Raw genomic sequence first — 14,204 nt, forward strand, 5'->3', positions numbered from 1 at the left:
GCCGCGGCCCTTCGCCACCCGGCCCCACCTTGGCCCGGGCAGCCACGCCCCTTCCCCATCCTCCTGCTGCCGCTGCCACCAAGCTCTCCGCCGCCCGGCCCCACCTTTAAGTTTTTTTCCTGAAATTTCCCTTAAAATGAAGGTGCGTGTTATACGCCTGTGCGTGTTATACGCCAATAAATACGGTATTTGTGCCCTGAAGAAAATAAGATAATCTGTTATTAAAAGTCTCAGTAAATAATAATAATAATAATAATAATAATAATAATAATAATAATAATAATAATAATAATAATAATAATAATAATAATAATAATAATAATAATAATAAAAGTTGGAAGGGACCTTGGAGGTCATCTACTCCAACCCCCTGCTCAGGCAGGAACCCTACACCATTTCAGACAAATGGCTGTCCAGCCTCTTCTTAAAAACTTCCAGTGTTGGAGCATTCACCGCTTCTGGAGGCAGGTTGTTCCACTGGTTAATTGTTCTCAATGTCAGGAAGTTTCTCCTTATTTCCAGGTTGCTTCTCTCCTTGATTAGTTTCCGTCGCTTCTTGTCCTGCCTTCAGGCGCCTTGGAGAATAGCTTGACTCCCTCTTCTTTGTGGCAGCCCCTGAGATACTGGAACACTGCTATCATGTCCCCCCTCGTTCCTTCTCTTCGTTAATTAAATTTAATTAAATTTCTACACTGTCCATCTAGCTTAAAACCATATGTGAATAAACCATAGATTAAAAATTAAAAAACAGGTTAAAACTTAAGTAAAAATTGTATAGGACATATGCAATGTCTCCTGTTTATGCTCCTTTGTAAAACTTTCTATTGAGGGGGCTCCAGGCCAAGGATTCTATGCATGAAGGAATCTGATTCCTTCAGAATGTGCAGGGCATTTAAGGGTGTGTATGTGTGAGAAAAGTAGCTGCCTTAACTTCCTGACCCTCCTGACCAATAGGCTCTTTATTTTTGCTTTAATAATCCCCCAGAAAGAGGTTTGTATTGAAGGTGTTGGAGAGAGACTGTCCAGTCCAGGGGAGGACTCAAATGGGAAATTAGCCTGGAATCCCTACATGGACACAAGAGAATGAACTCTTTAATGCCTTTGAACCTTATCTAGTGTAGCCAAGTCAGCCTGGGAAGATTCCTGCGTATAAGCTTGAGCAATAAAACAAGTAACTGAGTTCATCACGTCGTGCCCGACAGATGAGTGGGTGAAGAGAAGCAGAAAGTTTAATTTCTGAGCCAAGGCTTGAAACCTTGTCGTTAAAAGTAATTTGATTATCAGCCGTGCAATTATTTTAATGCAGGAAGAGGCCTTGCAGTCTAAAAGGCTTGTCTGCCGTTTCACCTTTTGTAAAACCTGAAGTCCTTTACCTTTTGATTCACACAGCCTCTAACCGGGATTCCGTTCTTTCCCTTCATTTAAATCAGCTGGCTGTACAGAAGTACGAAGAGATGTTCCCGGCTTTCTCGGATTCCAGGGAGTGCAAACTGGTTAAAGTGAGTAGTTCTCATCGAGTCTTAAGGCCAGCCTCACTGAATGTGTGCATCTGATAGGAAGCAGACATTTTCAGTCTCAACGTACCGACGGTAAACTTGGATTAGATTTTTAGCTACCAGACTCGAGTGATATTGTACAAAGATGGCAGCAGTTGTGAGTTAGAAATTAATTGCACGATTGGTCAGCAAAGAAGGAGGAGCTAAGCCAGGGGTAGGCAACCTTGGCTCTTTTATGACTCGTGGACTTCAAGTCCCAGAATTCCTGAGCCAGCATGAGGGAAACTTTGGCCCCTTCATGACTTGTGGACTTCAAGTTCCAGAATTGCTGAGCCAGCATGGCTCAGCTTGGAAACCTCTCCCTTTCCCCTCAGCGTGGCTGGCTCAGGAATTCTGGGAGCTGAGGTCCACCAGTCATAAAAGAGCCAAGGTTGCCTGCCCCTGAGCTAAGCCATACAATGATGGCATTGTTCTTAAGTACTGGGGCTTAGATTTCCAGAAAATACTGGAGATGTTTGGCTAGTTAAACTTACAGGATGCTTTTTCTGTCCAACGGTGGCTCAGCGGTTAAAGACACTGAGCTTATCAGCTGGAGAGCTGACAGCCCGGGTTCGAGATCTGAGCTCCACCCAATGGGGTGAGTCCTGCTACTTGCCCCGCCTTCTGCCCATCTAGCATTTCAAAACATGCAAATGCAAGTAGATTAATAGGTACCACTTCGGTGGGAAGGTAACAGCATTCTGTGTGTCTCGGCGTATAGTCATGCTGGCCACCTGACCTTGCCAATTGTCTTCAGACAACTCTGGCTCCCTTAGCCAAGAAACGGAGGCGAGAACCATGCCCTGGAGTTGGACATGACTAACAGGGAAAGCTTTACCTTTGATGGTTTATATAAGGTTGGTCTACCCAAGACCACACAATGTCACAAAAGCAATGACGGGCTCTTTGGCCAGCGTATAACATCTGCGCTCAAACCACTGAGTCTTCTAACTCCCTTGCGTCAGCGGCTGAACCTTGACGCCTGTCAATGCTGCTTTGTTTGGGAATTGATCTAGAAATGCCTCACCCCTGTCCTGTCTTCTTTCCTAGAAATTGTTGGATGCTCACGAGGAGCAGAATATTGACAGTTACACTGAATCAGTAAGTTTGGGATTATCCTCTTCCTTTCCATTACTGTCCAGCTCATTCCCCCCCACCCCAGCTTGGTGCCTCCTGAACACCTGGGATTCCAATTATGTGATCATGGACGATCAAATGCAACCTATGTAGGGAACATCAAGCTGGGAAGAGAGCGGGTCCATCATTTGCTCTGCAAGTAGACAGACTGGAAGGCTGCAAAACGGCCTGAAATTCTGGCGTGCAGTCACAGCTCATCTGGAAGGAGAATGACCAGGGGAGGGTGGGAATACAGGTAGTCCTCAACTTACAACTTTTCATTTGGCGACCGATCGAAGTTACAACAGCACTGGGGGGAAAAACATGACCCACAAGTTTTTCACACTTAAACTCCCCATGATCACATGATCAAGTTTCAAACACTTGGCAACTGACTCATATTTATCGCAGTTGCAGTGTCCCAGGGTCCCGCGATCCCCTTTTGCAACCGTATGAAAAGCAGAGTCAATGGGGGAAGCCAGATTCAGTTAGCAACCATGTTTCTGACTTAACTGCAGGGATTCACTGAAGAAAGGTCGTCAAATGGGGCAAAACTCACTTCACAAATGTCTCAGCAACAGTTGTGGTCGTAATGTCAGGGACTATCTGCATTTAAATTCCCATTAATAGAATATTCCTGGCCACATTTCTCTTTTTTTCCCCCACCAGGTGAAGGAATACGACTCGATCTCTCGCCTGGACCAATGGCTGACTACCATGCTTCTGCGCATCAAGAAAACCATACAGGGTGAAGAGGAAGATCTGCGTTAAAAAAAAAAACCCTCACCCTTTTGCCCTCCGGCCCGTTATTTGCAGAACTCTGCCTGGATCAGCTCTGGGGGAAAAGAGGGTCTTGGCACGAAGGAATTAGACTCAAGTGGCAAATTCTTCCTTTTCGCTTCCTTTTCTCATCCCGCCTCTTTGCGCTGCAGTAAACAGGGCTGGGATGCCTCACCTGTGGACTGCTCCGGAGAGATCTGGAGTCCTCCCAAGCCTTGCCTGGCTTTCCGAGTCAGCATTTACACCCTCCCCGTGGCTTCGTTGATGGTTTAATATTTAAAGCATCTTTAGTAAGTTGGGTTCGTTGATGGCGCCATCCTCTTTTCCTTCTGCCCCAAATCTTAACGGATACTGATACGGGAAAACGGCTTCTTCTTTACAGCAGAAAGAACGCCTGGTGATATTTGTGGCTTCATCTCATCTCTCCCTCCCTCCCTTTTTCAGCTCCATTTTTTCCACAGGCATTGCCAGGCTAGGGAGCCCCTTCCGTGAGTTTCGGTCAACCCTTCTTCCAAAATAATATTTTAAAGGTGGGCAGAATGGCGCTGATCTCTAAACGAAGGTGCTGGGCTTGCGAAGCGCCTCTCGCCTGCCTCGTTTCAAATAACGCGGGAAACCCTCACAAATTCTGGCTGTTGCTGATGATGAGCTGTAGGAAACAATTCGGCTTCATTCCATGTTTCTTTCTTGAACCCTGAACCCTTAATTTATGTGCGTTAGCCCAGTTTATCCCTTTAGAGCAGGGGTGTCCAACCTTAAAAGACTTGTGGATTTCAATTCCCCAGCCAGCCAGAATTCTGGGAGTTGAAGTCCACAGGTCTTAAAGTTGCCAAGATTGGACACCTCGGCTTTAGAGATTGGTGTTAGAAGTATGGTGTTGTATATCCATCTCAAGCCTGATAAAGGATATACAGTCTCCCTCCTCAACAAGAGGCAGATCAACCTCGTACTATGCAGCGGGTAGCCCCCAAAAACTCCTAATTTAAAACTAGAAGCTCTGTGCACAAGCTGTCTTGATCTCTCGTCTCGCATGATTCTCCCTCCTGGCTTAGTTTGAAGAGAGCATTTTTCCAGCCAGGTGTTCTGTATACATCGACATGAAGCTGCTGTTATTTTTCTTCCCCCTTGTCTTTGCTTTAAGAGAAAGAGCTTTATCATGTAATCTAGCATCTTCATGAAGGTTTCTCATATTTAAATGTTTCCTTACTCTGTTGTTGGACGGTGGACTTAAAGTCTGTTGCATGTTCCAAAATGTCTACCGGAAAGCAACTAATAGTGAAATAACTTGCACACAAACAATAAAAAGGAAAAAAAACCCCCAACTTTGCATGTGGAAACAGTGTTGGCGTCAAGTATGATTATAGCCTCCCCAACTTTAAAATTTCTGTTGCTTTCTGTAAATGTCTTGCTTGTTTTCAAGCCCATCGCTCGTCGTTCTTCCCTCCCCTTTTTCCCCTCTGGATTCCGGTTCCGATCCCCTTTCCCACCAGTTTTTCTAAGTTGTGATCCCGTTCCTGAACACTGGCTGTGATTCTACCTGTCTAAAACACCTGCATGCTTGAATTTGGCTGCCTGTGTGTGTGTTTGTTCGTCTGTGTACAAATTTTTGTGACCGCAGTAGATTTGGATGAGCAGTCCTGCTTACAGGAGTGAGAGTTAGAGGTACTCTGAAGTTGCATAACAAATAAGAACGTCCCCATATCAATTGTGCAAATTAAATCAAGATTACTTTAAATGACATAACTCTCTCTGCAGGGCACTGAATTTTCTCTTAATTGGAATCTTTTTTCCCCCCCTGCTGGCACTAAAGTAACTTTTGCTGAACCTCAGTGCGTTTTGAGAAGCATATCTACCCAGCCATAAAAACCACCTGGAAAATGGTGATAATTGTCAGGCATGAAAAGACTTGCAGTCCAGAGATTGCCAGTTTGAACATGGCTGAATTTGAGGTGTCCACGAGGCTTGCAGCAAGAAGTAGCTGGTTTTCTAGCAATTACATCACATTAATGTTCTCCAGAGAAGGACAACACCTGCCATCCTGGGGGGGGGGGGAGAGGGGGGCAGATTGAAAGAAGGGGGCTGATATCCTCTGCCAAAACAAAGGCCCACAACAATAGTTGTTATATGTTAAGCAATTAAATACTTAACACTGTAAATCCTCAAAGATGCTATCTAAACGAGAGTATGTTTCTTTGGCTTGCATTCAGTACTAACATAAGTTATCCCTGGTTCAGAAGAACTGGACTACGCCCAGATTCCACGAATTGCTGGAATGGGTTTCCATGAAGTCCTAAGTTTGACCTGACTCCAGAACTTGCTTTATTTAGCTCTGAAGTCATAAACGTTTTGTGCCAATCCCATATTGCTGCCGCTTGTGGGCACACCTATTGTCACAGAATTAATGGCCAGGGATGTGGAAGTAGTAAAACCAGCCAGACTAGAAGAGACAGTAGGACTTGTTTATGGAAGCATAATCTGGATTAGCTGCCTCCTGGAGTGATTTAGACCAGTAGAGTTTTGTAAACTATTCTTGCCATGTCAACAGTACAAACTAGAAATAAAGCATGAAGCTGGCATTTGTGACTCAAACTGGATCTTGTATTACCTTAAAAGCCAATACCTCAATTTCGTGTCATGTCCTTTGGTTAAAAATAAAAACAAAAAAACACTGCACAGCCACAGATGCGTGTGAAGCATTGTCCTGAAGAGGCTGAAGCACAAATGGTTGGGGGTGGGTGGGATTTAAATAAGTTAAAGAAATAGGAAAAAGTACAGAGGGCAATGCAGATAATCCTTGACTTAAAACAGTTCATTAAGTGACTGTTCAAAGTTACAATGGCACTGAAAAAGGGACTTACAACCGTTTTTCACACATCTGTTGCACCATCTCCTATGCTCACGTGATCAAAATTCAGACACTTGACAACTGACTCATTTATGAGGCTGCAGTGTCCCTGGGGTCATGTGATTCCCCTTTGTAACCTGAAAAGCAAAATCAATGGGGGAAGCCAGCTTCACTTAACAACCATGTTACTCACTTAACAATTTCACTGGTTCACTTAACAGCTATGGCAAGAAAAGTCGTAAAATGGGGCAAAACCCACTTAACAAATGTTTCACTTAACAAGACATTTTGGGCTCAATTGTGGTCGTAAATCGAGGACTATCAATTGCTGAAGGAAAAGTCTTCATCATGGTTCAGTCCAAGCCGGGAATAAACAACATGGCGACTGCTTTAGAAAGAAGGTTGCAGTTTATTGAAGAGGAGAGCCAGATAGGAAGATGGCTCTGGAAGAAAAGAGAGAGAGCCCATGTAGGGAGTGGGTTTTTATACCCTCTGGAGCCTTTTGTTTGGAGTTGTTTCCTGTTCCTGTTTGAGGCTTTGTATTTCCTGTGTCATGTATTCTGACCTGTGTCTGGGTGTGCCCTTTGGCATCTGTGGGTTAATCCTATTATGTCCCGTCTTAGAGTTTGGGTGGGGTATGTAGATTTTAGGTGTCTTTGTCTTCTTAATCTTCTAGCTTCAACCTTCCTGAATGGTTTACCGCTGCATTTCTACAGAGCTGGTTTCTGCTTGGGGGAGGGAGACTTGGGGCTATTAAGAAAACTGGGCATGCTTTTCTGCCTCTTTAAGATCCTTTGAGGAAATATATTTTTCTGCCCTTTTAATATTTCCTTCTCTGGGGAGCTGACTTCCCACACTGTCATTGGGAGAAAACACCGTTAAAGTTATTACAGGAGAAGAAATCAGGAATCTCAGAGTAATTTTTATTAAAGAGGCATAATGGCCAAAGTGGGTTTTAAACTGGGGTACGGCGAGAAGATAGGTAACTAAGACAGGCATTAGTTAAATTACAAGCATGATAGCAATTTTAATGGGTTACAAAATCCTTTGTTGAGACCTTTTTTTTAAAACAAATTTTATTGGTTTTTTAACTTTTACAACAGAATGCTCAAGACACACCGTGGTGGTTAGGTGATCAATCATCCAAAAACAAAATCATATAATAGCTCAAGTAAATACATTAAATGTTCCCTCTCTATTTCCCTCAAATAATATAACCTATTTAACACAATCCATTTCTACATTACATATCTATAAATCCTAATCCTGTTTTGAGCTTTATTCATTTACAATTACCATAGTCCAATTTAATCTTAGATAAATGTATTATCACTTCGGGTATCCCTTCTAAAATACTAATCCAGATACTGTATATTCTAATTTATAATCTCATAAATCATTGATTTTATCACAGATCTCTCTTATTACTTCAAATAGCATTTAAATCTCATTCAAATAATTATCACATCTAAAAAAAAAAAAGAACACACCTATTATTACACAAAACATCGTCTTGCTAACTTTAACACACTCAATTAGTTGTTAAAGCTATCCGAATTTCTAAAAGCCTCTTTCATATTCTTATTCTCTTGGTTTCTCTTCAGATCGTATAAATCTTTCGCCTTTGTTGAGACCTTTTGAAATGCCCAAAAAAAACTTTTTCAAGTTCGTGGAGTCTTAACAATTTCTCACGATGCTGTTCTCCTTTTTTTTTTTTTTTTTTTTTAGAAATAGTCCCGTCTTTCTAAAAAGTCACTTTGAGGTCACCATAGGTCTCTTACAATGCCCACAGTCGAAGAGGGGAACTAGGCAATGTATTAAATGTTAATATTAATTATTGTTAAATAATTTCAATTTAATATTATTGTTAATATTAATTGTTAATATTAATTATTGTTAAATAATTTCAATTTAATATTAATTATTGTTAATATTAATTATTGTTAAATAATTTCAATTTAGCTGGGAGTTAAAACAAAGTCAAAAAGCTGCTCAAAACCTTCCAGCCTAGCTGTAGATGACGTCACCGCCTTGCCTCCGGCTCGCCCTGCTGTCACCGAACGCGCATATTCCACGACGCCCCGCCCTCCCGGAGACGTCACCCGCGGCGCGACTGCCGACGTTGAAAGTCCCCCCCCCTCTTGCCGTCGCGTCCCGGGGAGAAGACATGGAGGACGACGGGGCTGTCCTCAGCGGTGCCTGAGTCGGGATGGAGCCTCCCCGCAGCTGCCCCTTCCTGGAGGACAGCTTCACCCGCTTCTCCTCCCAAAGCAACGTCTACGGGCTGGCCGCCTTGCCGGGGGCGGCTCGGGGGGGCGGGCGAGGGCAAGAGGGGCCCGCGGGGGCGGAGGAAGCCGGGGGAGGAGAGCTCTTCTCCCAATGGGGCCCAGAGGTGGCGGCTGGGCTGGGGGGGGCACCCGGGGAAGGCCCGGGGGGGCTCCTGGCGGCCACCCTCAAAGGGAAGGTCACTTATTTCCGCTACCAAGACATGAGGCGGAATCTGCGGCCGGTGGCCAGGGAGGTGCAGTTCACCTACATCCCAGGTAAGGCCTGGGGAGGGGGGGGCTGTCCGGGTCTGGGGTGGGGGGTTTAAGGGAGAGGCTGGGGGCTGGCCTTCCCTGCTGCATTAACAGAGGGAATAGAATCAAGATCACGTGAAGTCCTAATACCACTTTATTCTTGTGGAAAACGAAAGAACTCTTACGAATTCCAGAGGGGTTTAGCAGAGAAGTTTATTTGCGCAAGGTTCAGAGCATATTAGAGATAGGCAATTCTGAACGAGGAGGGCGGGATTAGACTTCAGTTTTTATACTCCCCTCCTTTCAGGAACAAAGGGACTACACATTGAAATACACAGTGTGATACTGAAGTACACACTGTGATACATTAGGAGTGTTTCTCACAGGCATACAATGGAAGGTTTTGCTACATGCAAAGTATCCATGTGCAAAGCGCATTTGGTTGCCACATATTACTGACACAGAACTTTCCCAGTGAATTTTCCCAGTGATTATGCATTACATCATTGTTCTAGCAATTATGCAGACACATCATTATTGCAGTTATGCAGACAAATCATTATTCTAATAATTGTTCAATTTACTACATTATTATAATAGTTGGGTAAGACCACACTTGGAAAGACTGCGGCCAGTTCTGGTGATCGTATTATAAAAAAGATGTTGAGACTCTGGAAAGAGGGCAGAGAGAAGAGGAACAAAGACGATTAGTTCGTTTAGTGACCATTTGAAGTCACAAGGGCACTGAAAAAAAGTGACTAGTGACCATTTTTCCCACTTAACAACTGTTGCAGCCTTCCCAGGATCCAAATTCAGACACTTGTCAACGGGTTCATATTTATGACGGTTGCCGTGTCCCGGGGTCATGGGATTAGCTTTTGTGACCTGACACGCAACGTCAGTGGGGCTGCCAGATTCACTTAACAACCATGTTATTAAGAACTGCAGTGATTCACTTAGCAACAGTGGCCAGAAAGGTCGTAAAATGGGGCCAAACTCACTTAAGAAATTCCTCACTGAGCAACAGAAAGTTTGGGCTCGATTGTGGTCCTATGGTTGAGGATTCCCTCTATGAAGGAGATTCCAAGTTAGAAATGATTTCCATTTCTGATGTAATTTACATTACAAATGGTTTACATTCGTAAAATATAACCGGGTGCTGCCTGCAAGAGGAGATGAGTTTCTTTCTGTGATCTTCGGTAGGATTGCATAACATAAGTAGCTCTTTTGTTTTTCCCCAGTTGATGCTGAGATTGTTTCTATTGATACTTTCCACAAACCACCTCCCAAAAGAGGCCTTGTCGTGGGAATAACCTTCATTAAGGTAGGCAGGTCATTTCATTCATTGTTTTTCTTGCAATTTGCTTCAGTACGTGCCTACCTTTGTTATGTTCGTTTAAGGTGTGCAGTGTTTTTGCAGAAATGTTGCAAAAATCAAATACTTTCTTTGCTGTTGTTGGAACTCAATTTTTGCTCTGGATTTGGTCACAAAACTGCTACCGAGCGGCTGTTCTCATTAGGTACCTTATAGATCCTCGTAAAGTTGCACTTCAGCAAAAAGCTTTCTACGGAACCATATTTTCTTTGAATTTAGATTTAATTCTGCTGGTTTCAGGGTATAGCTATATAATCTTATTGACAGCAGCAGGGAAGTCATTTGATCCCTTCGGAGATGTTTTTCAGCTTGTCAGTCTGCCTACAGCCTTGGGATTTCCAGAGGTCTCCTACCCAATTACTATTTAGCTCTGCTCACACAGAACAGAGGGAGAAAGAGATCCCTATTTTTTGCTTATCCTGTTTTTTTTGTTCAGTTCATCTCTATTTTCCTCTCCCCAAGAATTGTAAATACAGCTAGTCCTTGACTGACGACACAATTGATCCCCAGATTTCCATTGCTAAGCAAGACAGTTGCTAAGTCAGTTTTGCCGCATTTTACGACCTCCCTTGCCACCGTTGTTAAGTGAATCCTTGCGGTTGTTAAGCTAGTAACACGGCTGTTAAATGAATTTGGCTTCCCCATTGACTTTGCTTGTCAGAAGGTCATCACATGACCCTGCGGCACTGCAACCGTCACAAAAACATGCCAGTTGCCCAGTGTCCAAATTTTGGTCACGTGACCACGGTGTCGTGGAAAAACCCAATGGAAAAGACAAGAGACAGCAACACAAAACAATAAATCTTACTTTAAGATTCAGGGGTTTATTTTGCTAATAACTTGGAACATAGCAAGCATAATAACACAACATCACTTATATTAATAACCCATTGCAGTGAAGACCATATGGCATTGCAGATTCCAAAAGGACAGCTATAGGCCAGTGGCCCCAACGAGCTGGTCTTGAGCTAACATTTTTATACCTTTCTCCCAACGACCACCCACGTATAATCATTATTTTGCAAAATCAGTTCCTTGTTCTTTCATGCTGACCAGCAGCTTCCGCATACATCTGTGTACAACTAAAACCTTCATCCATCTGTTACTTTCAGTTCCTCTTCCCACGGTTACAATGCTCGTGTTCCAAATATATATATAAAACTATCCACTTTGCAATTTCATAATGCACCCGCTCAGCCAATTACAAATTTTTTGTTCATATTATGAAACAGTTTGAGTTAAAGCTTTGTTTTAAATCATTGCTGTGGGACTTAGCTTACTTAATGAGTAAGGGGCTATATTTTCATTTCCCACAACGGGGATGCTGCAACGGTTGTAAGTGTGAAAAATGATCATAAGTCACTTTTTTCAGTGCCGTAACTTTGAACAGTCACTAAACAAATGGCTGTAAATCAAGGACCCACCTGTATTGTATACATTTTAAACCTATGCCTAATGATCCAGACTATTCTGCCACTAAGGTCTCTAGTACATCTGAGCAATTCAGTGCTTTATTCTTAGCATCACAGAAACTAACCATTTAAAACAGCAGAGGGCACTTGTGCAAACTGGAATGATGGAAGTCCCCCAGTGCTTGATCCGACTTCAGTGAATAAAGCTGAATCTGTCAGCATCGACGCAAGTTTAGTTTGTTCTTTCCGTTTTTTGCAAGTGTAGGTGGATTGTAATGAAGCACAATTATTGGAAGCTGTGCAATGGCCAGAGCTGACTTTGAATTCTTTCAATCCATGGATTTGTCTGGATTTTTCATTTGCATAAATCGAAGGGGACCTGTCCCCATACATACAGACAAGGCTGCTTTAAACAGATTAAGATCTAGAGGACACTCTGTTGAGATCTATGCTTTTCTATGTCTCAACGGGGCTGGATTCTTCTTTTGGGGGAGTATCCCCTGTCCCTCATATTCCCAGTTGACTATTACTGGTCATTCCGCCTCTTCTTGCTATTGCTTAGCAACTGGGTGAGATGGGATGATTGGCAGCAATTGTTTTAATGGCCTTATTTTTCCTTTTCAGGATTCTGGAGACAAAGCCAGCCCCTTCCTTAATATTTATTGCGACTACGAACCCGGCTCTGAATATAATCTGGATTCTATTGCACGTGAGTTTTCTCTGCCCAACTCTGTTCTCCGATGCCATCTTTTGTCTTGTTTCTGCTTCCCTGGCCTCTTCGAGATTTTCTGAAGAGCCTTTTGAGAGCTGGATATAAGAAAAATAGCGAGAACATTCATGCAGTTGCTCCTGGGACAAATGTCTTCTTGTTATAAAAAAATATGACTTTTTTAAAGAATTGATTCCCTATGTCTGCTGCTTTTCTGAGTGGAAAGAGACAGTTAGATAGTTGCACCAACCGATAGAAACCACGATGACTACAAGAACCAGCATTAAAGACTCCTTTTGCAGACAATTGGCTGGGTATATTTTTAAAAGAATATCTCAGAACTTGTACCTACCTGGGATAACACTCAGTCCTCGACGCTGCAGTTTGAGGATGTTATCTCTCTCGGACACTTTCATAATCCCCAAACGTGATAAACCACAATTGGGATGTGAATTTCCGTTGCTAAGCAAGGCGGTTGTTTAAGTGAGCCGGACCTGGTTTTTATGACCTTTTTAACCATGTTTAAGCTAATCCCTGCCGTTGGTAAATGAATCAGATGGTCATTGAGTGAATCTGGCTTTTCCTTGTTGACTTTGCTTGCTGGGAGCTGCTTGGGAAGGTCCCCTGTGACAACCAAGTGACCCTGGGACGCTTCAACCCTTGGAAAATACAGGCCACTTGTCAAGCACCTGAATTTTGATCACACAACTGTAAGGAATGCTGAGACAGTCGTAGGTGCGAGGACTGGTTGTAAGTCACTTTTTCAGTGGCTTTGAATGGTCTTCCTCTCAGCTTGAGAATCATGCCTGTTTCTCATTGGTTCTTATGCACGTTAATTTTGTGCCTTTTTGTCCTTCGCAGAAAGCTGCCTGAACCTGGAATTACAGTTCACACCTTTCCAGCTGTACCACGCAGAGTACGTACCTCAACGAAGCGAGCAAACCTTTGGCCTTCGCCATTAGCCACCTTCCCCTGCGGGAAGTTAATGCGGCCGTATCCGTGCAGAAATTCCACACATCGGGGTTTTACTTGTCTTTTAGGAACGGTGAGGCAGGAAGGGCAGAGAAGGCAGGACAGTGCAGGAGGGAGGGAGGAAATGGGAATGGAAGGAAGAAGAAGGCAGGACAACGAAGGAAGAAAACAGGAGAATGCAGGATAAGGGAGGGAGGGAGGGAGGAAGGAAATGGGAATGGAAGGAGAAGAAGGCAGAACAAGGGAGGGAGGGAGGACATAGGAATGGAAGGAAGAAGGAAGGAGAATGCAGGATAAGGAAGGGAGGAAGGAAATGGGAATGGAAGGAAATGGGAATAGAAGAGAAGAAGGGAGGGAGGGAGGACATAGGAATGGAAGGAAGAAGGAAGGAGAATGCATGACAAGGGAGGAAGGAAGGAAATGGGAATAGAAGGGAGAAGAAGGAAGGAAGGGAGGGAGGACATAGGAATGGAAGGAAGAAGGAAGGATAAGGAAGGGAGGAAGGAAATGGGAATGGAAGGAAATGGGAATAGAAGAGAGAAGAAGGAAGGGAGGGAGGACATAGGAATAGAAGGAAGGAGAATGCAGGATAAGGAAGGGAGGGAGGAAATGGGAATGGAAGGAAGAAGGCAGAACAAGGAAGGAAGGATAAGGCAGGACGAGGGAGGAAGGGAGGACATAGGAATGGAAGGAAGAAGGAAGGAGAATGCAGGACGAGGGAGGAAGGAAAGAAATGGGGCTCCCCTTGAGGAGCACCCGGAGGCTTCAACTGGTCCAGAATGCGGCCGCGCGGGCGGTGTTGGGAGGGACTCGTCGCTCCCATGTAACACCGCTGCTGCGCGAGCTGCACTGGTTGCCGGTGGCCTTCCGGGTGCGCTTCAAGGTGCTGGTCATCATCTTCAAAGCGCTCCATGGCATCGGACCTGGATATCTCCGAGACC

General features: G+C 43.9%; 2 protein-coding genes across 2 annotated transcripts in view; both read left to right on the forward strand.

Annotated features, from left to right (window-relative positions):
- Positions 1 to 3,430, forward strand: part of NAPA (NSF attachment protein alpha) — a 22,393-nt gene extending 18,963 nt beyond the window's left edge. Inside the window, exons 9-11 of the mRNA XM_015823071.1 lie at positions 1,431 to 1,499; positions 2,586 to 2,636; positions 3,321 to 3,430. Of these exons, the coding sequence (XP_015678557.1) occupies positions 1,431 to 1,499; positions 2,586 to 2,636; positions 3,321 to 3,422 (222 nt within the window). The 3' untranslated portion in view covers positions 3,423 to 3,430. The remainder of the gene's footprint in view (positions 1 to 1,430; positions 1,500 to 2,585; positions 2,637 to 3,320) is intronic.
- A 5,055-nt stretch (positions 3,431 to 8,485) lies between these two features.
- The window catches only part of KPTN (kaptin, actin binding protein), a 14,446-nt gene continuing 8,727 nt past the window's right edge, over positions 8,486 to 14,204 (forward strand). Inside the window, exons 1-5 of the mRNA XM_029285480.1 lie at positions 8,486 to 8,624; positions 8,706 to 8,819; positions 10,037 to 10,119; positions 12,207 to 12,291; positions 13,153 to 13,207. Of these exons, the coding sequence (XP_029141313.1) occupies positions 8,486 to 8,624; positions 8,706 to 8,819; positions 10,037 to 10,119; positions 12,207 to 12,291; positions 13,153 to 13,207 (476 nt within the window). The remainder of the gene's footprint in view (positions 8,625 to 8,705; positions 8,820 to 10,036; positions 10,120 to 12,206; positions 12,292 to 13,152; positions 13,208 to 14,204) is intronic.

This window comes from Protobothrops mucrosquamatus, unplaced genomic scaffold (assembly GCF_001527695.2).
Source record: "Protobothrops mucrosquamatus isolate PMUCROS unplaced genomic scaffold, P.Mucros_1.0 scaffold1757, whole genome shotgun sequence".
NCBI lineage: Eukaryota > Metazoa > Chordata > Lepidosauria > Squamata > Viperidae > Protobothrops > Protobothrops mucrosquamatus.